The sequence below is a fragment of the Oncorhynchus gorbuscha genome, linkage group LG01, assembly GCF_021184085.1.
Source record: "Oncorhynchus gorbuscha isolate QuinsamMale2020 ecotype Even-year linkage group LG01, OgorEven_v1.0, whole genome shotgun sequence".
Lineage (NCBI taxonomy): Eukaryota > Metazoa > Chordata > Actinopteri > Salmoniformes > Salmonidae > Oncorhynchus > Oncorhynchus gorbuscha.
The window spans coordinates 6,051,938-6,077,223 of NC_060173.1; the positions used below are offsets into that span (position 1 = coordinate 6,051,938).

At 43.2% G+C, this 25,286-nt stretch overlaps 1 protein-coding gene across 5 annotated transcripts; it reads left to right on the plus strand.

Annotated features, from left to right (window-relative positions):
- The first annotated feature begins 5,932 nt into the window (after positions 1 to 5,932).
- Positions 5,933 to 23,371, plus strand: LOC124032014 (ubiquitin-conjugating enzyme E2 Q2-like). 5 transcript variants are annotated; one of them, XR_006838196.1, is made up of 15 exons: positions 5,933 to 6,111; positions 6,883 to 6,987; positions 9,163 to 9,285; positions 9,645 to 9,701; positions 13,464 to 13,550; positions 17,052 to 17,123; positions 17,243 to 17,327; positions 17,765 to 17,825; positions 17,941 to 18,031; positions 18,155 to 18,213; positions 18,648 to 18,696; positions 18,909 to 19,004; positions 19,123 to 19,189; positions 19,297 to 19,774; positions 19,844 to 23,371. XR_006838196.1 is itself a non-coding variant. In XM_046343956.1 (14 exons), exons 1-14 carry the CDS (start codon positions 5,953 to 5,955, stop codon positions 19,326 to 19,328), a joined length of 1,143 nt encoding a protein of 380 aa, XP_046199912.1. In that variant the 5' UTR covers positions 5,933 to 5,952; the 3' UTR covers positions 19,329 to 23,371. The 5 variants fall into 5 exon arrangements, 4 of the variants coding, with proteins under 4 accessions (XP_046199912.1, XP_046199934.1, XP_046199925.1 ...); XM_046343956.1 differs by having other exon boundaries at positions 19,297 to 23,371; XM_046343978.1 differs by having other exon boundaries at positions 17,052 to 17,108; positions 19,297 to 23,371.
- The last annotated feature ends 1,915 nt before the right edge of the window (positions 23,372 to 25,286 follow it).

Sequence of the window (25,286 nt, forward strand, 5' to 3'; positions counted from 1 at the left end):
GTGTGCTTTTCCAAATCATTTCCAATCAATTGAATTTACCACAGGTGGACTCCAATCAAGTTGTAGAAACATCTCAATGATGATCAATGGAAACGGGATGCACCTGAGCTCAATGTAATTTCGAGTCTCATAGTGAAGAGTCTGAATTCTTACGTGAATGTATTTCAGCTTGCTTTTACATATACACATTTGCAAACATTTAAATAAATAAAAACTGTTTTCACTTTGTCATTATTGGAAATTGTGTTTAGATTGAGGATTTTTAATGATTTAATCCATTTTAGAATAAGGCTGTAACTTAACAAAATGTGGAAAATGTCAAGGGGTCTGAATACTTTCCAGAGGCACTGTATACAGTCTATATGTACATGCTATGAGCAGATGGATAGTAATGTTATATGATCGTTCAGGAAACTGTGTCTCCGTGATAAGTAATGAGTTTTAGGGATTTTTTTTTGTGTGTTTTATATATTATTATTTGATCTTTCACTGATGGATAAACAGTTTTTGTTGCATCTTGTGTCTGAGTGTTTTTTTTTAAATATATATTCCCCATGTTTTGAATATTCAGCATTTTTTTACTTTTATAATAATAATAATAAATAATAATACTGGTGGATTAATATATTGACTGTATCGGTCATAGCTACTTTCTTGTGTGCTAACCCTATTTCCATTTCAGTCAAGACTTTATATTATACCTATTAGAGCTACCAACCGTTGATGTAGACTTCATGAGACAATTCCGAGACGTTCCGGAGCAGACAGAAATTCAGAGTATCAAGGAGTGAGTGGGAGATTCCGGGAAAAGTTACAGACCTGTATTTAAACTACATGTGACTCTGACTCCTAGTTGGTCTCAAGGATGTCTGATAAACACAGTGCATTTTCCTTTCTCGAGTGAATGAGCTTTTGAGTTGAACCTTAAGCTCTGACAGGAATACTTGTCAAATTAAGTTAAAGGTAGTGGTGTAGCAGAGGAATCTCTTAAATTGTTCATTAGCTGTTATTTGAAGAACGTCCAACTGTTTATTACATTTGAGTCATTTAGCAAACACTGTTACCCATTGTGACTTACAGGAGCAATTGGGGTTCAGTGCCTTGCTCAAAGGCGAGAGAGAGTGAGATTGCAATCGCATTGGCTGTCCTACCTTGAACTTCTCAAACCTTTTTCTCCTGAGGGCGTGGGCAGTTATGTCAATGATTGGATAACAGAGAGAGAGAGAGAGGGGCACGCAGTCTCCAATGATTACATCTTGGCTTATTATACCGAACAGAAATACGAATGCAGCATGTCAAGTGTTTCATGAGCTGAAATAAAAGATCCCAGAATTAGTCTATAAACACAAAAAGCTTATTTCTCTAAAATGTTGTGCACACATTTGTTTACATACCTGTTAGTGAACATGTCTCCTTTGCCAAGATATGCCACACCTGTCAGGTGGATGGAGTGATTAAACAGCGTGATCATTACACAGGGGCACCTGATGCTGAGATAATGATAGGACACTCTAAAATATGCAGTTTTGTCACACAACGCGATATCACAGACGTCTCAAGTTTTGAGGGAACGTGCAATCTGCATGCTGAATGCAGGAATGTCCACCAGAGCTGTTACCAGAACATTTCTCTACCATTCTCTACCATAAGCCGCCTCCAACATCAATTTCGAGAATTTGGCAGTACGTCCAACCGGCCTCACAACCGCAGACCACGTGTTACCACGTCAGCCCAGGACCTCCACATCCAGCTTCTTCACCTGCGGGATCGTCTGAGACCAGTCATCCGGACAGCTGATGAAACTGAGGAGTATTTCTGTATGTAATAAAGCCCTTTTGTGGGGGAAAACTAATTCTGATTGGCTGGACCTGGCTCCCCAGTGTGTGGGCCTGGCTCCTTAGTGGGTGGACCTGGCTCCCCAGTGGGTGGGTCTGGCTCCTTAGTGGGTGGACCTGGCTCCCCAGTGGGTGGGTCTGGCTCCCCAGTGTGTGGGTCTGGCTCCCCAGTGTGTGGGTCTGGCTCCCCAGTGTGTGGGTCTGGCTCCTTAGTGGCTGGACCTGGCTCCCCAGTGTGTGGGTCTGGCTCCTTAGTGGCTGGACCTGGCTCCCCAGTGGGTGGGTCTGGCTCCTTAGTGGCTGGACCTGGCTCCCCAGTGGGTGGGTCTGGCTCCTTAGTGGCCGGACCTGGCTCCCCAGTGGGTGGGTCTGGCTCCTTAGTGGCTGGACCTGGCTCCCCAGTGGGTGGGTCTGGCTCCTTAGTGGCTGGACCTGGCTCCCCAGTGGGTGGGTCTGGCTCCTTAGTGGCTGGACCTGGCTCCCCAGTGGGTGGGTCTGGCTCCTTAGTGGCTGGACCTGGCTCCCCAGTGGGTGGGTCTGGCTCCTTAGTGGCTGGACCTGGCTCCCCAGTGGGTGGGTCTGGCTCCTTAGTGGCTGGACCTGGCTCCCCAGTGGGTGGGTCTGGCTCCTTAGTGGCTGGACCTGGCTCCCCAGTGGGTGGGTCTATGCCCTTCCAGGCCCACCCATTGCTGCTCCCCTGCCCAGTCATGTAAAATCCATAGATTAGGGCCTAATTTATTTATTTCAATTGACTGATTTCCTTATATGAACTGTAACTCAGTAAAAAAAATTGAAGTTGTTACATGTTGCGTTTATATTTTTGTTCAGTGTATAGGAAGAATAAATGGGTTTACTAACATCTCTTGACAAGACTGAAAAACTGCATTGATTGACGACAGGTTTCTTTTGATATAGGGCTGTTCATTATAGAGTGGATTATCAGATAAAATGACTGACACCTAATGATATTTCAGCTCTACGGTTATTTATTATGATTTTTAGTATCCTGGTTTTCGATTTCGATAATGTTTTATAGTCATTAAATGCACTGTGCATTATGTGGGTTGAAGACTGTAACAACACAGAATAAAACAATCGATACAAGTCCCATGATGGTAGTGACTGACCATTCCTGCTTATCACTTATTCACTTAATTTTAATAAAATATTTATGTTGTATATATTACATTTGTTTTAGGCTTATTCGATAAATATGATTTAATTCCAAGTCATCATCACATGACAAAATCTATATTTGAGTAGTTCTTCAAGGTAAATGAGCCACACTTTTATCTTAGGTCATGTATTTTCAGGTAGAGACCCTCTTGATTGTCTGTTCTTCAGTCTCTTCTCTCTGTCTCAGACTGGACAAGTAGGCACGCAATGGATTATGGTCATTGTAGTTAATTACAATGTTTTCTAATGCTGAACTTTGTCAAATATTGGCCTGTTAGAAACTACAAATCCCTACTACATCGCACAGTTTGGGCTTGATCGAACAAAATGCAATTCAAATAAATGAACGGACCTTAGTCAATTAGTTGTTTTAAAAACAAAAAAATATCCGGTAAGTCAGTTAATCACTCAACCCAAATTCTCACTGTAGTTGAGGGGTTGTGAAAAGACATGCCTTATTACCTATTCACTTGTTCATTAAGGTCGGTTGCTATGATTGTCAAACCCACCACACTAGTGAGAGAACATGTTGAGAGACTGGTTGGAAGGAAATGGTTTAATTGAATATAAGGAGTGTGTGCCCAAATCAAATGTTATTGGTCGTATACACATGTTCAGCAGATGTTATTGCAGTTGTAGCAAAATGCTTGTAAATGCTTGTGCCATTCGGGGGGGGGTTGTTCTTAGGGGGAAGGTGTTCTTAATGTTTTGTACACTCAGTGTTCAGTAGGTCTACACTGACCCGTTTAGAATGGATGCAAAGTGTCCGCTTGCATGCTTGTTAATTTATTATAATTGCATGCTTGTTCATAGCATAGAATTTATTATAATTGCATGCTTGTTCATAGCATAGAATTTATTATAATTGCATGCTTGCATGCTTGTTCATAGCATAGAATTTATTATAATTGCATGCTTGTTCATAGCATAGAATTTATTATAATTGCATGCTTGCATGCTTGTTCATAGCATATAATTTATTATAATTGCATGCTTGCATGCTTGTTCATAGCATAGCATTTATTATAATTGCATGCTTGCATGCTTGTTCATAGCATAGCATTTATTATAATTGCATGCTTGCATGCTTGTTCATAGCATAGAATTTATTATAATTTGTTCTATTGCTATGTTTTTCCGGTGTTTGGAAGACAAAAGGTTAAATAAAGAGAAATATAGAAATTAACATTTTTTATTGTTCAATAAAATAATGACAACAATCCTCCATCATGAGAATTACTGTAGGACTATAATAATAATTCTACACTGAACAAAAATATAAATACAACATATGCAACAATTTCAAAGATTTTACTGAGTTACAGTTCATATAAGGAAATCATTCAATTTAAATAAATAAATTAGGCCCTAATCTATTGATTTCACATGACTGGGAATACCGATACCTTTAAAAAAAAGTATGGGTGTGGATCAGAAACCCAGTCAGTATCTGGTGTGTCCACCATTTGCCTCATGCAGCGCGGCACATTTCCTTCGCATAGAGTTGATCAGGCTGTTGATTGTGGCCTGTGTATGCAGGCCATGGAACAAGTTGGACCTTTTCAGCTTCCAGGAATTGTTTACAGATTTTGTGATACGGGGCCGTGCATTATCATGCTGAAACATGAGGTGATGGCAGAGGATGAACGGCACGACAATGGGACTCAAGATCTCGTCACAGTATCTCTGTGCATTCAAATTGTCATCGAAAAAATGCAATTATGTTCGTTGTCCGTAGCTTATGCCTGCCCATACTACAACCCCACCACCACCATGGGACACTCTGTTCACAACGTTGACATCAGCAAACCGCTCCCCCACATGACTCCATACACGCTGTCTGCCATCTGCCGGGTACAGTAGAACCCGGGATTCATCCGTGAGGAGCACACTTCTCTTGCGTGCCAGTGGCCATCAAAGGTGTGCATTTGCCCACTGAAGTCGGTTACGACTCCAAACTGCAGTCAAGTAAAGACCCTGGTGAGGACGATGAGCCCGCAGTTGAACTTCCCTGAGACAGTTTCTGAAAGGTTGTGCAAACCCAGTTTCATCAGCTGTCCGGGTGGTTGGCCTCAGACTATCCCGCCTGTTGTGGCGGTTCTGGGGTGGCGTGGTTACACGTGGTCTGTGGTTGTGAGTCCGGTTGGAGGTATTGCCAAATTCTCTAAAACAACGCTGGAGGCGGCTTATGGTAGAGAAATTAACATTCAATTATCTGGCAACAGGTCTGGTGGACATTCCTGCATTCAGCATGCCAATTGCACGCTCCCGCAAAAATTGAGACATCTGTGGCATATTATTTCGTGACAAAACTGCACATTTTAAAGTGGCCTTTTATTGTCCCCAGCGCAAGGTGCATCTGTGGACGGATCATGCTGTTTAATCAGCTTCTTGATATGCCACACCTGTCAGGTGATTTGATTATTTTTGCAAAGGAGAAATGCCCACCAACAGGGACGTAAACACATTTGTGAACACATCTCTGGGATGTGAAACCAACGCATTACATGTTGAATTTATATTTTTGTTCAGTGTACATAGGTAGCCTATATTTCAGATTCCATCTAGATTCTACCTTGCTGAATAATCACAATAGCGGCCAGTATGATAACAATACCTTGCAGAGGAATTTGGTTTATCTGACAGGGCTGTGAGCCTCATGTCCTTTCAGGATGGTGCCCTGCACTGCCTCAGCATTGTGCAAAAAAAAAAAAAAAACATTTTACATTAATTTGTTTTATATATATATATATATATTTATTTACAGAATTTGATCTCAATCCATATTAATCATACATATATATCTACTTCACCTGTTATGTATTCAGGAACATTGGACTATATGATATTCCTACCAAACACCGACTACGCGGTCTCAATATACACCCCAACTTCCCCTCCCCTCCCCCGCGGACTGCCTGGTTTGAGATGTGAGTGGAAGATGTCGGTTTCGGGTCTGAAGGCCGAATTGAAGTTTTTGGAGTCAATTTTTGACCCAAACCACGAACGTTTCAGAATTATCGATTGGAAGCCCGACGAGCTTAGTTGTCAGTTTAACGTAACCGGTGAAAAACTGCTGATAATACATTGCAACATCACGGTAAGGAATGAAACTAAGCGTAGCTAACGTAGCTAGTGCAGACAGACAGAGACACACACAGGGCGATAAACATGACGAATTTGGATAGCTATGCTTTGTTTTGTTTTTGTGTGTTGTTGTTGTTGTTGGAGATCATTAGCTAACCACATAATATATAAATGTGCTAAGACTTTTCAGTTAGTTTATACTCTTAATTAAAAAAAAATGTTTTTTTAAAAATGGGGTCATATGTCCAGGTATAGTTAGCTATGCTTGCTAACTCGTTAGAAAACAAGAAATAAGATCCTTATTTGTAAACGTTACCCCCCTTTTTTTGGAGGGGGTTTGTTATTAAGCTAATGTTAGCTAGTAGGCTAATGCGTCTTTAAATTATTATTTTTTTAAACTCACAATGCCTTTTTTTTGCCACAAGGCCAATCTATAAAAAATATATCTTGATATTTGTACCTTTAAAAAAAATATATTTTATGTATTTATACAATAACTTGTCAAAAGGTAACGTGACCTGCTGACTAATGGAGATAATGAATAGTCCTGGGTAAAATAATTAATAAGAGTTGTTAGCTAGCTAACTAAAAACAAGGACATAACGTTATAAGTCAGCGCTACTATAGGTAGGTAGGTTGCATATTTATCGATTCTTCTTTCTATATGTAAAATATCATTCCTTTATACTGAAGTAGCTCCACCTACGAGCTACAGTTCAATGCTGTTCCATTAGAGCTTTACCAAGTAATGATGTGATCAATTGATCATCCCCTCCCCTCCCAGGAGGCATACCCCTCTACACCTCCAATCTGGTTTGTTGACTCTGATGATCCAAGTCTGACAGAGGTGTTGGAGCGCTTGGAAGATGTTAGAAAAGGAACATCTTTGGTAAGTCTCGTGTGTGTGTGTGTGTGTGTGTGTGTGTGTGTGTGTGTGTGTGTGTGTGTGTGTGTAGATTGTGGAGTTTTCTTCCTTCATCTTCAATACTATGTGTTGTAGGATGTCACTACCGGCTCTCACAGAAGGCATAGGCCCTAATATCACCTACAAAATTGTTTGATTGTAAAAAATAATTTAAAAGGGTCCGTCACGCTATATATGCCTTTTACCCGAACTGATTTAGTCAATACTTGCGTACATTTTTACAAATGGGTGACCCCAGCGGGAATTGAACCCACTACCCTTGCAGTTGTTAGTGGCATTTAAAAAAAATGTTAACCTTTATTTATCTAGGCAATTCAGTTAAGAACAAATTCTTTAATACCCCGGCCAAACCCGGACGACGCTGGGCCAATTGTTCGCCGCCCTATGGGACTCCCAATCACGTTGGGGCTGTGATACAGCCTAGAAATCAAATCAAATCAAATTTTATTTGTCACATACACATGGTTAGCAGATGTTAAATGCGAGTGTAGCGAAATGCTTGTGCTTCTAGTTCCGACAATGCAGTGATAACCAACAAGTAATCTAACTAACAATTCCAAAACTACTGTCTTATACACAGTGTAAGGGGATAAGGAACATGTACATAAGGATATATGAATGAGTGATGGTACAGAGCAGCATACAGTAGATGGTATCGAGTACAGTATATACATATGAGATGAGTGTGTAGACAAAGTAAACAAAGTGGCATAGTTAAAGTGGCTAGTGATACATGTGTTACATAAGGATGCAGTCGATGATGTAGAGTACAGTATATACATATGCATATGAGATGAATAATGTAGGGTAAGTAACATTATATAAGGTAGCATTGTTTAAAGTGGCTAGTGATATATTTACATAATTTCCCATCAATTCCCATTATTAAAATGGCTGGAGTTGGGTCAGTGTCAATGACAGTGTGTTGGCCGCAGCCACTCAATGTTAGTGGTGGCTGTTTAACAGTCTGATGGCCTTGAGATAGAAGCTGTTTTTCAGTCTCTCGGTCCCAGCTTTGATGCACCTGTACTGACCTCGCCTTCTGGATGATAGCGGGATGAACAGGCAGTGGTTCGGGTGGTTGATGTCCTTGATGATCTTTATGGCCTTCCTGTAACAACGGGTGGTGTAGGTGTCCTGGAGGGCAGGTAGTTTGCCCCCGGTGATGCGTTGTGCAGTCCTCACTACCCTCTGGAGAGCCTTACGGTTGAGGGCGGAGCAGTTGCCGTACCAGGCGGTGATACAGCCCGCCAGGATGCTCTCGATTGTGCATCTGTAGAAGTTTGTGAGTGCTTTTGGTGACAAGCCGAATTTCTTCAGCCTCCTGAGGTTCAATAGGCGCTGCTGCGCCTTCTTCACGACGCTGTCAGTGTGAGTGGACCAATTCAGTTTGTCTGTGATGTGTATGCCGAGGAACTTAAAACTAGCTACCCTCTCCACTACTGTTCCATCGATGTGGATAGGGGGGTGTTCCCTCTGCTGTTTCCTGAAGTCCACAATCATCTCCTTAGTTTTGTTGAATCGAACAAAGGTCTGTAGTGACGCCTCTAGCACTGAGATGCAGTGCCTTAGATTGCTGCGCCACACAAATATCATACCATCAAGACATGCTAACCTCTCGCCATTACGATAGTATTGGAGGTTAGTGTTTTGGGCCTCTGTTAGATATTTATACCTCTGTAACTTTCTCACTCACAATTATTCACAATTCAATCGGGATTATCCGTAATCATTGTAGCGTCCACATTAATATAGATTTTTTTTTAGAAACATTATATTCTTATTTACTTTTATTGTAACTCCAAAAATTGCACAATACACTGTTCACCTGATATGGATGAAAATCCCCTCAAATTAAAGCAAACAGATTGCACTTTAACCTCCATAGTCATTGTATCATGTCAAATCCAAAATGCTGGAGTACAGAGATAAAACAACTAAAATGTGTACTGTCCCAATGCTTTTCTCTTTTCTTTGTTATTCCTGGGAATACTTGGTCAACAGATTTCCTACATGAAACTCATTTTTTTTTTTGACTGAAATTCCTCGTGTTTTTTAGTCGCGCGGAGTCGTCTGTAAATGAACCCGGCTCCAAAGAGATACTGTTGAATGACCTGTTTTTTTGTTTTGTTTCCCCAGCTCCTGCAGCAGCTGAAGCGTCTCATCTGTGACCTGTGTCGACTGTACAACCTGCCCCAGCACCCAGATGTTGAGATGCTAGATCAGCCCCTCCCTGCTGGGCCCATCAACCCAGAGCGCAAGGTAGGGCTCATTCTAGAATGAAATTCTATTTATTTGGTAGTCCTGACAACCCCATATAAATAGAACCTAGAACTGGTGGACTCTGATTTGAATCACGTTTGTAGGCTGACACAGTTTGAAGTCAACAAATATTCAGTTGGTTTGAATCACATTGTAAGTAGAAATAATTTTAGCCTCAAATGATGTTTCAGACTAATCTAAATATTGTGACTCAAGGATGGGGACAGCCCTATCGCAAGGCAATAATCGTATTCTGGGCCTGAGTAACATTCCATACCAAAATTGATAGTCAGAAGGCATTGCCTCGTCTTTAAACTCACAATCCATTTTCTGTCTTTCCTTCCCCACTCTCTTTATAGCATGGACCAGCAGATGAAGTGACATCCGAGGAGGAGGAGGAGGAAGAGATGGGCGAGGTGTGTGTGTGTGTGTGTGTGTGTGTGTGTGTGTGTGTGTGTGTGTGTGTGTGTGTGTGTGTGTGTGTGTGTGTGTGTTTCTGTGTGTGTACCGGTTTTTGTGTGTGTGTGCATGTTTACCTACCTGTGTACAACAAACATTACATATAGAGATAATATCCACATTCATCTTAAACGTATTGTGTGTGTGCTGTATAAAACTTCTCTAGTGTGCAGGCCTTGAATTTAAGGGCGTCCTGTCATATGTCTGGGACGGTTCAAAACAGACTCGGGGACAGTTCTGGGACGATAGATCCTAAATTCATACAACTGCTGAACATAATTACAATGTTAACCAGTAATGAGGAGGATGCAATTGATCTGAACGTTTTGTTTAAAATGTTGATAAACAATATATTCACACGGCAGTAGGCTATGTGTAGATGTTCCGTTCTAAAACCCCACTGCACATCGAAGCGGTTTCATGTGACTGAAATGAAAGTTTGACATTTTAAAATGAGGGGAGATCCTAAAGATGCAACAACTGGCATGGATTGCTAATATAACTAGGATTATCGTCAGCTAGCATGGGATGCTAATATAACTAGGATTATCGTCAGCTAGCATGGGATGCTAATATAACTAGGATTATCGTCAACTAGCATGGGATGCTAATATAACTAGGATTATCGTCAACTAGCATGGGATGCTAATATAACTAGGATTATCTTCAACTAGCATGGGATGCTAATATGACTAGGATTATCGTCAGCTAGCAAGGGATGCTAATATAACTAGGATTATCGTCAACTAGCATGGGATGCTAATATGACTAGGATTATCGTCAGCTAGCATGGGATGCTAATATAACTAGGATTATCGTCAACTAGCATGGGATGCTAATATAACTAGGATTATCGTCAACTAGCATGGGATGCTAATATGACTAGGATTATCGTCAACTAGCATGGGATGCTAATATGACTAGGATTATCGTCAACTAGCATGGGATGCTAATATGACTAGGATTATCGTCAACTGGCATGGGATGCTAATATGACTAGGATTATCGTCAACTAGCATGGGATGCTAATATGACTAGGATTATCGTCAACTAGCATGGGATGCTAATATGCCTAGGATTATCATCAACTAGCATGGACTGCTAATATGACTAGGAATATCATCAACTAGCATGGGATGCTAATATGACTAGGTTTATCGTCAACTGGCATGGGATGCTAATATGACTAGGAATATCGTCAACTAGCATGTATTGCTAAAATGACTAGGATTATCGCTAATATGAGTAAGATTGTGTCTTTGGCTGCTGGACAATGAAAGGAAGTTGATTTTTGAAAACCAATAGAACACGAGAGAAAAGCTGTTTTCAATGTTTATAAAATAATTCCCTCTACATTTCTATGGTCCTATTTTGGTTAGGCTACTTTAAAACACGGTAAGACATGCCCCATAAAATGACTTTAAAACACGGTAAGACATGCCCCATAAAATGACTTTAAAACACGGTAAGACATGCCCCATAAAATGACCTTAAAACACGGTAAGACATGCCCCATAAAATGACCTTAAAACACGGTAAGACATGCCCCATAAAATGACCTTAAAACACGGTAAGACATGCCCCATAAAATGACCTTAAAACACGGTAAGACATGCCCCATAAAATGTCTTTAAAACACGGCGAGACATGCCCCATAAAATGACTTTAAAACCTCCTTAAACAATTACGTTTATGGTTAAATAGTTACAAAATACTGACTTCCTCCGCTCAGATCGTGTGCGTTGTGTAAACAGGCACTTTCCGCTCTTGTGACCATAAGATCTGAACAAACCGTGCCTTGAGTGGGCCAGGTCCAAAGTATCAAGCCTGTAGAACTTTAATGTTAATTATCCTACAATATATTTGTCGAACATGACCGGCGTTTTATTTATGTAATTAAAAGTATCGTTACAGATTGCCTACATTTCTGTCTCCTCATGTAAAGCATCTGTCTGGACATGACAGGCTGTAGCCAATACGCATAGGCTATCACCTACACTTTGACAAAAAAAGCTAATTATTTATACTGAACAAAAAACATAAACACAACATGTAAAAAAATTCAAATATTTTACTGAGTTACAGTTCGCATAAGGAAATCAGTCAATTTAAAAACATTTATTAGGCCCTAATCCATGGATTTGACATGATTGGGAATACAGATATACATCTGTTGGTCACAGATACCTTTAATAAACAGGTTGAAGCTTGGATCAGAAAACCAGTCAGTATCTGATGTGTCCACCATTTGCCTCATGCAGCGCGGCACATTTCCTTCACATAGAGTTGATCAGGCTGATGTTGGCCTGTGGAATCTGAGTATGCAGGCCATGGAACAAGTTGGACCTTTTCAGCTTACAGGAATTGTTTACAGATCCTTGCGACATGGGACAGTGCATGATGATGCTGAAACAGAAACATGAGGTGATTGCTGCAGATGAAGGGCACGACAATGGGTCTCAGGATCTCGTCACGGTATCTCTGTGCATTCACATTGCCATCGATAATATGCAATTGTGTTCATTGTCCGTAGCTTATGCCTGCCCAAATCATAGCCCCACCGCCACCATCTCTGTTCAAAACTTTGACGTCAGCAAACCACTCGCCCACACGACTCCGTGCAGTTGAAACTGGGATTCATCCGTGAAGAGCACACTTCTCCAGCGTGCCGTTGAGCTTTTGCCCGCTGAAGTCTGTTTCGACACCAAACTGCAGTCGGGTCAAGACCTTGGTGAGGAAGACGAGTATGCAGATGAGCTTCACCGAGACGGAGAGCAGCCATGGGTGGGCCTGGAAGGGCATAGACCCACCCACTGGGGAGCCAGGTCCAGCCACTGGGGAGCCAGGTCCAGCCACTGGGGAGCCAGGTCCAGCCAATCAGAATTAGTTTTCCCCCACAAAAGGGCTTTATTACATACAGAAATACTCCTCAGTTTCATCAGCTGTCCGGATGGTTGATCTCAGACGATCCCGCAGGTGAAGAAGCAGGATGTGGAGGTCCTGGGCTGTCGTGGTTACACGTGGTCTTCCGGTTGTGAGTCCGGTTGGATGTACTGCCAAATTCTCAAACTGCGTATGGTAGAGAAATGAACATTTACATTTTCTGGCAACAGCTCTGGTGGACATTGGTGCACTCAGCATGCCAATTGCACGTTCCTTCAAAACTTGAGACATCTGTGGCGTTGTGTGACAAAACGGCACATTTTAGAGTGGCCCCAGCACCAGGTGCACCTGTGTATTGATCATGCTGTTTAATCAGTTTCTTGATATGCCGAACCTGTTAAGTAAATGGATTATCTTAGCAAAGGAGAAATGTTCACTAACAGGGATTTAAACACATTTTTTCACAATATCTAACAAAATATTTTTTTTTGTGCATATTGATTTTGTTGGGGATCTTTTATTTCAATTCATGAAAAATGGTACCAACATTTTACATGTTGAGTTTGTTTTTTGTGCAAAATAGATTTCATATTATTTCAACGTTGCCTTTTTTTCGAGGCACATCTTTGTCTATTTGAATGTTCTAGAGTAGACCCATGTTGGCATATCAAAACGTAAACAAATGTTTTTTCTTAATTTGGGACGGTATATCTTCAGGTTGGGACGGTTGAAATCGCACTGAGGTTGGATTCTTGGAGGGTGATGAGGAATGTTAGCCTGGAGCCCTGCTTGTGTGTCTGCAGCACTCTATATGTGATAACGGTGTTTGTGTTCAGCAGGACATTGAAGACCTGGACCACTATGAGATGAAGGAGGAGGAGCCTGTACATGGGAAGAAGTCGGAGGACGACGGGATTGAGAAGGTGATTACTGTGATACACACCTCTTTCTCGCTCTCTGTCGGTCGCTCTCGGTTGGTCTCTCTCCCTCCCTCCCTCGCTCTCTGTTGGTCGGTCTCCTCCCTCGCTCTCTGTTGGTCGGTCTCTCTCTCCCTCGCTCTCTGTTGGTCGGTCTCTCTCTCCCTCGCTCTCGGTTGGTCTCTCTCCCTCCCTCGCTCTCTGTCGGTCGGTCTCTCTCTCCCTCGCTCTCTGCCGGTCTCTCTCCCTCGCTCTCTGTTGGTCTCTCTCCCTCCCTCGCTCTCTGTTGGTCTCTCTCCCTCCCTCGCTCTCTGTTGGTCTCTCTCCCTCCCTCGCTCTCTGTTGGTCTCTCTCCCTCCCTCGCTCTCTGTTGGTCTCTCTCCCTCCCTCGCTCTCTTTTGGTCGGTCTCTCTCTCCCTCGCTCTCTGTTGGTCGGTCTCTCTCTCCCTCGCTCTCTGTTGGTCGGTCTCTCTCTCCCTCGCTCTCTGTTGGTCGGTCTCTCTCTCCCTCGCTCTCTGTTGGTCGGTCTCTCTCTCCCTCGCTCTCTGTTGGTCGGTCTCTCTCTCCCTCGCTCTCTGTTGGTCGGTCTCTCTCTCCCTCGCTCTCTGTTGGTCGGTCTCTCCCTCCCTCGCTCTCGGTTGGTCGGTCTCTCCCTCCCTCGCTCTCTGTCGGTCGGTCTCTCTCTCTCCCTCGCTCTCTGTCGGTCTCTCCCTCGCTCTCGGTTGGTCTCTCTCCCTCCCTCCCTCGCTCTCGGTTGGTCTCTCTCCCTCGCTCTCTGTCGGTCGGTCTCTCTCTCCCTCGCTCTCTGTCGGTCTCTCTCCCTCGCTCTGTCGGTCGGTCTCTCTCCCTCCCTCGCTCTCTGTCGGTCGGTCTCTCTCCCTCCCTCGCTCTCTGTCGGTCGGTCTCCCTCCCTCGCTCTCTGTCGGTCGGTCTCTCTCCCTCCCTCGCTCTCTGTCGGTCTGTCTCTCTCCCTCCCTCGCTCTCTGTCGGTCTGTCTCTCTCCCTCCCTCGCTCTCTGTCGGTCTGTCTCTCTCCCTCCCTCGCTCTCTGTCGGTCTGTCTCTCTCCCTCCCTCGCTCTCTGTCGGTCTGTCTCTCTCCCTCCCTCGCTCTCTGTCGGTCTCTCCCTCCCTCGCTCTCTGTCGGTCTCTCCCTCCCTCGCTCTCTGTCGGTCTCTCCCTCCCTCGCTCTCTGTCGGTCTCTCCCTCCCTCGCTCTCTGTCGGTCTCTCCCTCCCTCGCTCTCTGTCGGTCGGTCTCTCCCTCACTCGCGCTCTGTCGGTCGGTCTCTCCCTCCCTCGCTCTGTCGGTCGGTCTCTCCCTCCCTCGCGCTCTGTCGGTCGGTCTCTCCCTCCCTCGCTCTCTGTCGGTCGGTCTCTCCCTCCCTCGCTCTCTGTCGGTCGGTCTCTCCCTCCCTCGCTCTCTGTCGGTCGGTCTCTCCCTCCCTCGCTCTCTGTCGGTCGGTCTCTCCCTCCCTCGCTCTGTCGGTCGGTCTCTCCCTCCCTCGCTCTCTGTCGGTCGGTCTCTCCCTCCCTCGCTCTCTGTCGGTCTCTCTCCCTCGCTCTCTGTCGGTCTCTCCCTCCCTCGCTCTCTCTCTCTATATGTCTATCTACACTGAGAGAAAATATAAATGCAACATGCAACAATTTCAAAGATTTTACTGAGTTACAGTTCATATAAGGAAATCAGTCAATTGAAATAAATTCATTAGGCCCTAATCTATGGATTTTACATGACTGGGAATACAGATATACATCTGTTGGTCACAGATACCTTTAAAAAAAAAAAAACAGGGACATGGATCATAAAACCAGTCAGTATCTGGTGTGACCATTTGCCTCATGCAGTGCGACACATCTCCTTCACATAGAGTTGATCAGGCTGTTGATTGTGGCCTGTGGAATGTTGTCCCACTCCTCTTCAATGGCTGTGTGAAGTTGCTGGATATTGGCGGGAACTGGAACACGCTGTCGTATACATTGATGCAAAGGATCTCAAACTTGCTCAAAGGGAGACATGTCTGGTGAGAGTGCAGGCCATGGAAGTGAACTGGGACATTTTCAGCTTCCGGGAATTGTGTCCAGATACTTGCGACATGGGGCCGTGCATTATCATGCTGAAATATGAGGTGATGGAGGTGGATGAATGGAACAACAACAGGCCTCAGGATCTCGTCGCGGTATCTCGGGCATTCAAGTTGCCATTGATAAAATGCAATTGTGTTCATTGTCCGTAGCTTATGCCTGCCCATACCGTAACCCCACCGCCACCATGGGGCTCTCTGTTCACAACGTTGACATCAGCAAACCACTCCCCCACATGACTCCATACACGCTGTCTGCCATCTGCCGGGTGCATTTGAAACCGGGATTAATCCGTGGAGAGCACTTTTCTCCAGTCGCCATCGAAGGTGAGCGTTTGCCCAATGAAGTCGGTTACGATGCCGAACTGCAGTCAGTTCAAGACCCGGGTGAGGATGACGAGCACGAAGATGAGCTTCCCTGAGACGGTATCTGACAGTTTGACAGTTACCACAGTCAAATTGGCTATATATTAAAGAATAAATGAAAATAAGGTTAGGTTTAGGATGTAATCCTGAGTCGCTTTACCACAGATATATCCTCCAATCACAAAGGTAAATATTGGAACTTTTCTTTCTCCACAGATCGTGTTGGTGTCTGGTTACTAAGCAACCATTTTTGTTTTGTTTTTCCAGACAAAACCATTCTGTCAAACTACATATTCACCTCTAAAATATGGCAATTCCAACCACAAAACATCTTAAGGCTCAAAATACAAGAACTTTCCTACCTAACAGCTAAATGTTTTTATTTAATTTAATTTTTTTACTTTGTTATAAATCGTATTCTACTTTCGAGGCTCCTCTTCATGTTGTCAGGAAAAGTATGAATATTATTTCCAAGGTAGCCTAGTGGTTAGAGCGTTGGACTAGCAACCGAAAGTGTTGCAAGTTCAAATCCCCGAGGCTGAGAAGGTACAAATCTGTCGTTCTGCCCCTGAACAGGCAGTTAACCCACTGTTCCCAGGCCGTCATTGTAAATAAGAATTTGTTCATAACTGACTTGCCTAGTTAAATAAAGGTAAAATATAAAAAAATATAAATTAAATAAAAAAATATAAATTAAATAAAAAAACAATTAGCAACTCCTCTGGAAATCATATTGAATGCTGAGATTTCTGAAATACTATTTTCTTTGGCAATATGACCCAAGAAGACTGTCTCCCCCCAGACTGTCTCCCCCCAGACTGTCTCCCCCCCAGACTGTCTTCCCCTTGCATGTTTTTTAAAAAATTGCTTCTTGTAATTGTGAAAGTCAGTGTTACATTGTACGGTGTACACGTTGCTGTATATTATTACTTTTTACTATTGTTTTGGTATCTTAATTGAGCTATTTGTCAACATTTTAGTTTCTATCTCTTCTAACTTTTTATTATTTTAATGAAGCACTTCCTACTGCATTAATAAAGTTGAATGTGATTTGATTTGAAGGAGAACCTGGCCATCCTCGAGAAGATCCGTAAGAACCAGAGGCAGGACCACTTGAACGTAAGTGCTCATTCGGTAAGGCGTCTTTTTCTTTTTTCAAGAGTGGGGGGGGGGGGCATTTCCACCGTTTTTATAGTCTCTTGTCTTGCTCTAAGGTACCCTGGTTCTGATCCGCGTTGTGATGCCTGTTTCAGGGTGCCGTTTCTGGTTCAGTTCAGGCGTCTGATCGTCTCATGAAGGAACTCAGGGAGATCTACAGATCGCAGAGTTACAAGACAGGTGAGAGATCGACAGGTCAGAGTTACAAGACAGGTGAGAGATTGACAAGTCGGGGTTACAAGACAGATGAGAGATGGACAGGTCGGGGTTACAAGACAGGTGAGAGATCGACAGGTCGGGGTTACAAGACAGGTGAGAGATCGACAGGTCGGGGTTACAAGACAGGTGAGAGATAGACGGGTCAGAGTTACAAGACAGGTGAGAGATAGACGGGTCAGAGTTACAAGACAGGTGAGAGATCGACAGGTGAGAGATCGACAGGTCGGAGTTACAAGACAGGTGAGAGATCGACGGGTCGGGGTTACAAGACAGCTGAGTGCTGGCCTGGCTCAGCACCCCATTGGTCCTAACCCTCCAGTGATTGTAGGTCTGATGGGGGATAACAGGTTGATTTAACAGTGATGTTCACCTGTATATCTCTTGTCATTCATTTCCAGGTATTTATTCGGTGGAGCTAGTCAATGACAGCCTTTATGAGTGGCACGTCAAAATAAGAACGTAAGTTTTCAGAGCCGGGTATTATTTCATAGAGCTGTGGTAGCTTCCCCTGTTTCCTAGCTGTGTCTAAAGTCTGGATAATAATAGTGTAATCATTCTCTCGTTATTTTAACAGGGTAGACCCAGATAGTCCGTTGCATAGTGACTTGCAGGTTCTGAAGGAAAAGGAAGGGGTGGACTACATTCTGCTCAGTTTCTCATATAAAGTGAGTTTTATTCATTTGATTTGATTTTTTAAAATAAATTAATTGTGTTTTTTTTTGTTTTTTTTATGAGGCGGGATAGAGGTTTTGAGATGATAAATGTGTTTTCTTGTTTGACTCTTTCAGGATAACTTTCCTTTTGATCCACCGTTCGTACGGGTCGTCTCTCCTGTGCTGTCCGGAGGGTGAGTGCTGCTCAGTGAAGTCTGGATGGTCTTATTGTCCTATGCTTCTGTTTTTACCCTAGAGTGTTCTGTCTGTCCTTTTCCTCATGTCCCTGAACGTGATCTAGAGTATTCCTCATGTCCCTGAACGGGATCTAGAGTATTCCTCATGTCCCTGAACGGGATCTAGAGTATTCCTCGTGTCCCTGAACAGGATCTAGAGTATTCCTCGTGTCCCTGAACGGGATCTAGAGTATTCCTCGTGTCCCTGAACGGGATCTAGAGTATTCCTCATGTCCCTGAACGGGATCTAGAGTATTCCTCATGTCCCTGAACGGGATCTAGAGTAGTCTTTTCATAATACTTTAGCTTCTGCTAAATGACTAAAATTAGACGGGCCAAATTATTTTCTGGTTCGTGAACCAGTCTTGGTACTTCTCTGTCCTCTATTTCAGGTACGTTCTTGGCGGAGGGGCCTTATGTATGGAGCTTCTCACAAAGCAGGTCTGTATTTGAATACTATTCATACCATTGTTTATCCCTCACCAAAGTTCCTGAAGAAGCTGTCTCTTTCTCTTTGCTCAATTGTCTTTTTAAAACAAAAACAAAAAAAACTGTTTTTATGTCTGTTCTCCTCCTCACCTCCTCTCCTTCATTGTCACTGATCTGACGAGGTTTTCAGACCCACCAATTAGTATTTCTTTGTGTTGCTCCAGGGCTGGAGCAGTGCCTATTCCATTGAGTCTGTCATCATGCAGATCAATGCGACCCTAGTCAAAGGAAAAGCCAGGGTGCAGTTCGGAGCCAATAAGGTAAACAACTGTTTTTTTGTAAAACATTATATATATATATATATATTCTTTTTTTTGTCACACCATGTGAGGTTGTTGAAGATGAATCTAATCCGTATTTTCACTAATATTCTTGTAGAATCAGTACAGTCTGGCCAGGGCACAACAGTCATACAAATCCCTGGTGCAGATTCACGAAAAGAATGGTAAACGATCCATATAAACATGAATGAAAATAGACGACGATGATACAAATCTGTGGTTGTTATGGCAACCCTGTGTGTTTTATTTTTAAAATATATATTTTTTTCAGGCTGGTACACACCTCCTAAAGAAGATGGGTAAAGAGTTCACTCCTCATTCTCCCTGGGAACATAATGTCGTTTGGGTAAAAAAAAACACACAAAAAAACAACAATATATTTTAATTTCTTTTGGAGCTATTTTCTCCCTTCTGACTTATTTGGGAGTTATATCATCTTTCTTGTGGAAACCAACTGGCAAATTCTTCCGTCTGGCCTGTCGTCAGCTCAGTAGACCAGTATCTCTTCTCTGCCTGGCCCAATAACGGGCTAGACTGTCTACTCCCTGCTGCATCACTCCACAGCCCCCTTCACCTGAGGAGAATGTCTGTTATAACTGAGGGGCTCGGCTGTCCTGTTGCATCACTCCACTGTCCCCTTCACCTGAGGAGAATGTCTGTTATAACTGAGGGGCTCGGAGGTCCTGTTGCATCACTCCACAGCCCCCTTCACCTGAGGAGAATGTCTGTTATAACTGAGGGGCTCGGAGGTCCTGTTGCATCACTCCACAGCCCCCTTCACCTGAGGAGAATGTCTGTTATAACTGAGGGGCTCGGAGGTCCTGTTGCATCTTTTCACATTTTGTTTTCCCTTGTCTCTCTCTCGATGTGGAGAACAGCCTTTTCTCCTTCCATACACGCGCTGGTTTTGACGACGTGGGCTCGACTAACAGATCATCGTGATTAGTTCCTCCTCTGTGAGAGAACCTACCTACTGTACAGCAGACAGGTCTGACTAGAGCTGGTTTGTTCGTATCCACAACCACCACCACCCTGTTTTTAGTGTGAAGCTGTACGCTCTTACAGCCAGCCACAGCATTGGCAGTCGGATTTGAACTGAAACCTCTCTGTGGTGGCAGTTGGATTTGAAATGAAACCTCTCTGTGCTGGCAGTTGGATTTGAACTGAAACCTCTCTGTGGTGACAGTTGGATTTGAACTGAAACCTCTCTGTGGTGACAGTTGGATTTGAACTGAAACCTCTCTGTGGTGGCAGTTGGATTTGAACTGAAACCTCTCTGTGGTGGCAGTTGGATTTGAACTGAAACCTCTCTGTGGTGACAGTTGGATTTGAACTGAAACCTCTCTGTGGTGGCAGTTGGATTTGAATTGAAACCTCTCTGTGGTGGCAGTTGGATTTGAACTGAAACCTCTCTGTGGTGGCAGTTGGATTTGAACTGAAACCTCTCTGTGGTGACAGTTGGATTTGAACTGAAACCTCTCTGTGGTGGCAGTTGGATTTGAACTGAAACCTCTCTGTGGTGACAGTTGGATTTGAACTGAAACCTCTCTGTGGTGGCAGTTGGATTTTAAAGTGAATATGAAGGAAGATGGAGGATCACTTAAGATGTTTCAGTGGTCATCTTTAGTGACGCTGCTCCTTTTTCTCCCCTGACTTTGTGTAATATTTACTGGTACCAAATTACAGACGTTGTTTAAAAGAAATAGTATATGCTTAAATGTATTGTTATTCTGCTTGCTGGCTTTTTTTTTTGCTTTTTATTTTTATGTCCCAGCAGTAACATCATGTGCCAGATTGGTGACAAAATGGTGGCTGACTAGGATGCAGGAAGGGGTCTCCCAAAAGACACCCTAGTATCTAGATAGTGCACTTCTTTTGACCTTTGACCTATGGGAATGAAAAAGCACGATATGGACAACATTCTTAGGAAAGCAAAGTAACTCTGGATCATTCTAAAAAATATATATATATTTCTGATAAGTGTGTCGGTCAAAAAAATACTGGACGCTGTAGTATAAACGAGTTGCCATTTTGAGATGAAATCTACCACTGCGTACCATCTCCCTGCTGTCCTGTAGGATGCGGCTGTTGATCCTCAGTTACAACATCACCCTGAACATGTTTGGTTTTTTTTAGAATGGTTAAGTGAGCTTGGTCCACCACGCCGTCTGTCATGTTGTTTTTCTATTTAAAGGGGATGGCGTAGGGGATGGCCTGGTTCCAGATCTCCTGGGGACACCTGAAACCCCACCTCTTTAAGGAATACCTAGGATAGGTTAAGTAATCTCTCTCACCCCACCCCCCCTAAGTTTTAGATGCACTATTGTTAAGTGACTGCCCCACTGGATGTCATAAGGTGAATGCACCAATTTGTAAGTCGCTCTGGATAAGAGCGTCTGCTAAATGACTTAAATGTAATGTAAATGTTAAATGGTTTGTACCCAGAAGTTCATACCGTTTCTCTACCGTACCGGGGTATGCGGTATTACCGAATGTGCACAGAAGTTGTTGGCTCTATTTTTATGCACAAAACAATTTAGGTAACCAGGGGCTCTTGATCCAGGAAGGGGATTGAACGTCTCTGCTGTAACCAAGAAGCTTGATCTTGACATCTCAACACTTAGCTAGCAAGTCAACAAGCATCGTGCATAGCTGGAGCCCTGAGCTGGATATCATTTATTTAACACATCTTATAGTTATACTACATTTAAAGTTATAGGCAATGGTGTTGCACTCACTCCCATAACAACCCCCCCCCCCCCCCCCCCAAAAAAACCCTCAATTCTAAATCATACCATTCGTATTACCCTGGTATAAATTGTATATATCGCCCAAGCCTATTGTCCTCTAATGACCATAGGACAAGACGGCACAAATGGACCTGGGACCAACCAGGCTGGAGCATAGCATGCAAGGCTACCACGGCACAACACCGTTACCATAGCTACATTACCAGCTAGTTACCATAGCTACATTACCAGCTAGTTACCATAGCTACATTACCAGCTAGTTACCATAGTCGGTTACATTACCTGTTAGTTACCATAGTTGCATTACCTGTTAGTTACCATAGTTGCATTACCTGTTAGTTACCATAGGCAGCTTCATCTCCAGTTAGTTATCATAGTTGCATTACCAGCTAGGTACCATAACTAAATCACCAGTTGGTTAACTTAGTCGGCTTTAACTGGAGACTGACGCTTTGTGGGTCTTGCATAGTTGTATGTTTTCAATAGATCATATTTTGTGTTATAAAAGGACAGAGTTTTCATTGAGCTATTTTACTAGTATACCAGTAGTGAGTTTTATTGGGTGATATATTCTATAGCTACCTACATTGAAACACCGTTAACTATACTGAACAAAAATATAAATGCAACACATTAAATGATTTTATTATATAAGGATATAAGGAAATACTTATATAAGGAAATACAAATGACTTGGCATGGGCACAGCCATAGAAAGGTCCTGGAAGGGCATAGGCCCACCCACTTGGGAACCAGGCCCACCCACTTGGGAACCAGGCCCACCCCCAGCCAATCAGAATTAGTTCTACCCCCAGGGGGGGTTTATTACCGACAGAAATACTCCTCAGTTTCATCAGCTGTCCGGGTGACTGGTCTCAGACGATCCCGCAGGTGAAGAAGTCAGATGTAGAGGGGGGCTTGCTTGGTAACACGCGGTCTGCGGTTGTGAGGCCGGTTGGACGTACTGCCAAATGCTCTAAAATGAAGTTGGAGGCGGCTTATGGTAAAAAAAAATGAACATTCAGTTCTCTGCCAAAAGCTCAGGTGGACAATCCTTGCTGTCGCCATGCCAATTGCACACTCCCTCTACTTGAGATATCTGTGGCATAGTGTTGTGAAAAAAACTGCACATTTTAGTGGCCTTTTATTGTCCCTCGTACAAGGTGCACCTGTGTAATGATCATGCCATGTAATCAACTTATTGATATGCCACACCTGTCAGTTGGATGAATTATCTTAGCAAAAGAGAAATGCTCACTAAGAGAGATGTAATCAAATCTGTGAACAAAATATGAGAGAAATAGGCTTTTTGTGCATATGGAAAATGTTGTGTAATTTCAGCTCATGAAACATGGGACCAACACTTTACAAGTTGAGTTTTATGTTTTTGTTCAGCGTATTTGGAGGGGAGCTCTCCTGACCTGGTAAAATAATAACATCTTAAGATGCGTCCTAAATTGGACCCTATCGCTCATCATATGGCTCTGGTCTAAATTAGTGCACTATATAGGGAATAGGATTCTATAGGGCTCTGGTCTAAAGTAGTGCACTATATATAGGGAATAGGGTTCTATAGGGCTCTGGTCTAAAGTAGTGCACTATGTAGGGAGTAGGGTTCTATAGGGCTCTGGTCTAAAGTAGTGCACTATGTATAGGGAATAGGGTTCTATAGGGCTCTGGTCTAAAGTAGTGCACTATATATAGGGAATAGGGTTCTATAAGGCTCTGGTCTAAAGTAGTGCACTATATGGGGTTCTATAGGGCTCTGGTCTAAAGTAGTGCACTATATAGGGAATAGGGTTCTATATGGGATGCTACCCTCGAATACCAGACCTGGTTGACCGTTTGTCTATACATACTGAATAGAGTGTTTCTGTGTTTTTCCACCTTGTATACCAAGAATATGTTTTGGCTAAATATCTATTTTTGAGGTGTACTAATAAGGATTACAGTATTATGAAAGTATAAATTGCTCTCATGAACTGAAATGTGGAAATTTTGTAACGCTGTTATTTACTCTGTTTTGTTTAGTGTTTTCAACATGCAATGTGACACAAGTTCAGTGCTACTATAATATGTCTCTCCCAATTGGCACCCTAGTCCCTCTATAGTTCACTACTTCTGTCCAAGGCTCATAGTCCACTATATAGGGAATAGGGTGCCATCTAAAACACTGCTAGGGTCTTATCTGCATGTCTACCTCCATGCTTTTGGCTTGTATCAGAAACATGGGTATCTGCTGGTCTTTGTTGTCTTTAGTCCCTAATACATATATCTAGGCTAGGCTACTATGGGTTTTTATTTCTGAGTGTGAGAGGAGGTCTTTAAATATATCTTGTCTGTAATGGGTAAGTATATTTTTGTTGCACAAAATGGCAAGGATGTGCCTCAGAAGTCAATACACCTGAACTAACAAATCAGGTTTTTAGGATCTCACCTTTTTCTGAATCGGAGGAAAACTCTGTCTTTTTAGAGGTAACTAATTATGTCCCTTTTTTTTCTTCAATCGTTCAATTGATACCAGTCTGAATCATACAGGCTCCCACTTATGGAGAAAGGTAGAGGATGGCGATGGGTTGTTTGAACTTCTAGGGGTTCGAGAGGGAAGAAGGGGATGGTCGTTTAGTAGTACATCTACTTGGCTCCGTATGACCCAAGATTACGTGTCAAATGGTACCCTTTTGACCAGGACCCATAGGGCTGTGGTCTAAAGTAGTGCACTATATAGGGAATAGGGTTCTATAGGCCTCTGGTCTAAAGTAGTGCACTATATAGGGAATAGGATTCTATAGGGCTCTGGTCTAAAGTAGTGCACTATATAGGGAATAGGGTTCTATAGGGCCCTGGTCTAAAGTAGTGCACTATGTAGGGAATAGGGTTCTATAGGGCCCTGGTCTAAAGTAGTGCACTATATAGGGAATAGGGTTCTATAGGGCTCTAGTCCAAAGTAGTGCACTATATAGGGAGTAGGGTTTTATAGGGCTGTGGTCTAAAGTAGTGCACTATATATAGGGAGGGGTTTTATAGGGCTGTGGTCTAAAGTAGTGCACTATATAGGGAGTAGGGCTCTATAGGGCTCTGGTCTAAAGTAGTGCCCCCCTACATAGGGAATCCGGTAGCCAAAGCCTGGGTCCGTTACTTCTGCACAGAATTGATGTCTTGTGATACCCTTTTTTTTCCCGTAACTTAGTTCAGCTCAGTAGAACTTTTCTCTCACGTTCAGGTAGCTGCTTCCCATTTGATACCCAGGCCCTGTCTAGAAAACAAGCCCCCCCTCACCTACCCCCAGACACCGGTGGGATCTGAGGCTGTATGTATCAAGTGTCTCAGAGTGGGAGTCTAATTATGAATATGATGACACGGACAAGGAGGATCCTAGATCAGATCCCCATACTCTTGAGACACTTGATACTGACTGACTCTGATACAAATTTGATAGGTTTAAGCCATATGCTCTGATCGGGGCTAGGTGAATATACTACCACATTTATTACACGTGTCCAACCTTCTC

What these genes read in the sequence shown, in the direction of transcription:
- LOC124032014 (XM_046343956.1), top strand. Translation starts at nt 5,953, where the DNA reads ATGTCGGTTTCGGGTCTGAAGGCCGAATTGAAGTTTTTGGAGTCAATT. An exon ending in CCATCAACCCAGAGCGCAAG is followed by an intron (nt 9,286 to 9,644) that starts GTAGGGCTCATT and finishes CTCTCTTTATAG; the next exon opens with CATGGACCAGCAGATGAAGT. An exon ending in ATCGCAGAGTTACAAGACAG is followed by an intron (nt 17,328 to 17,764) that starts GTGAGAGATCGA and finishes ATTCATTTCCAG; the next exon opens with GTATTTATTCGGTGGAGCTA.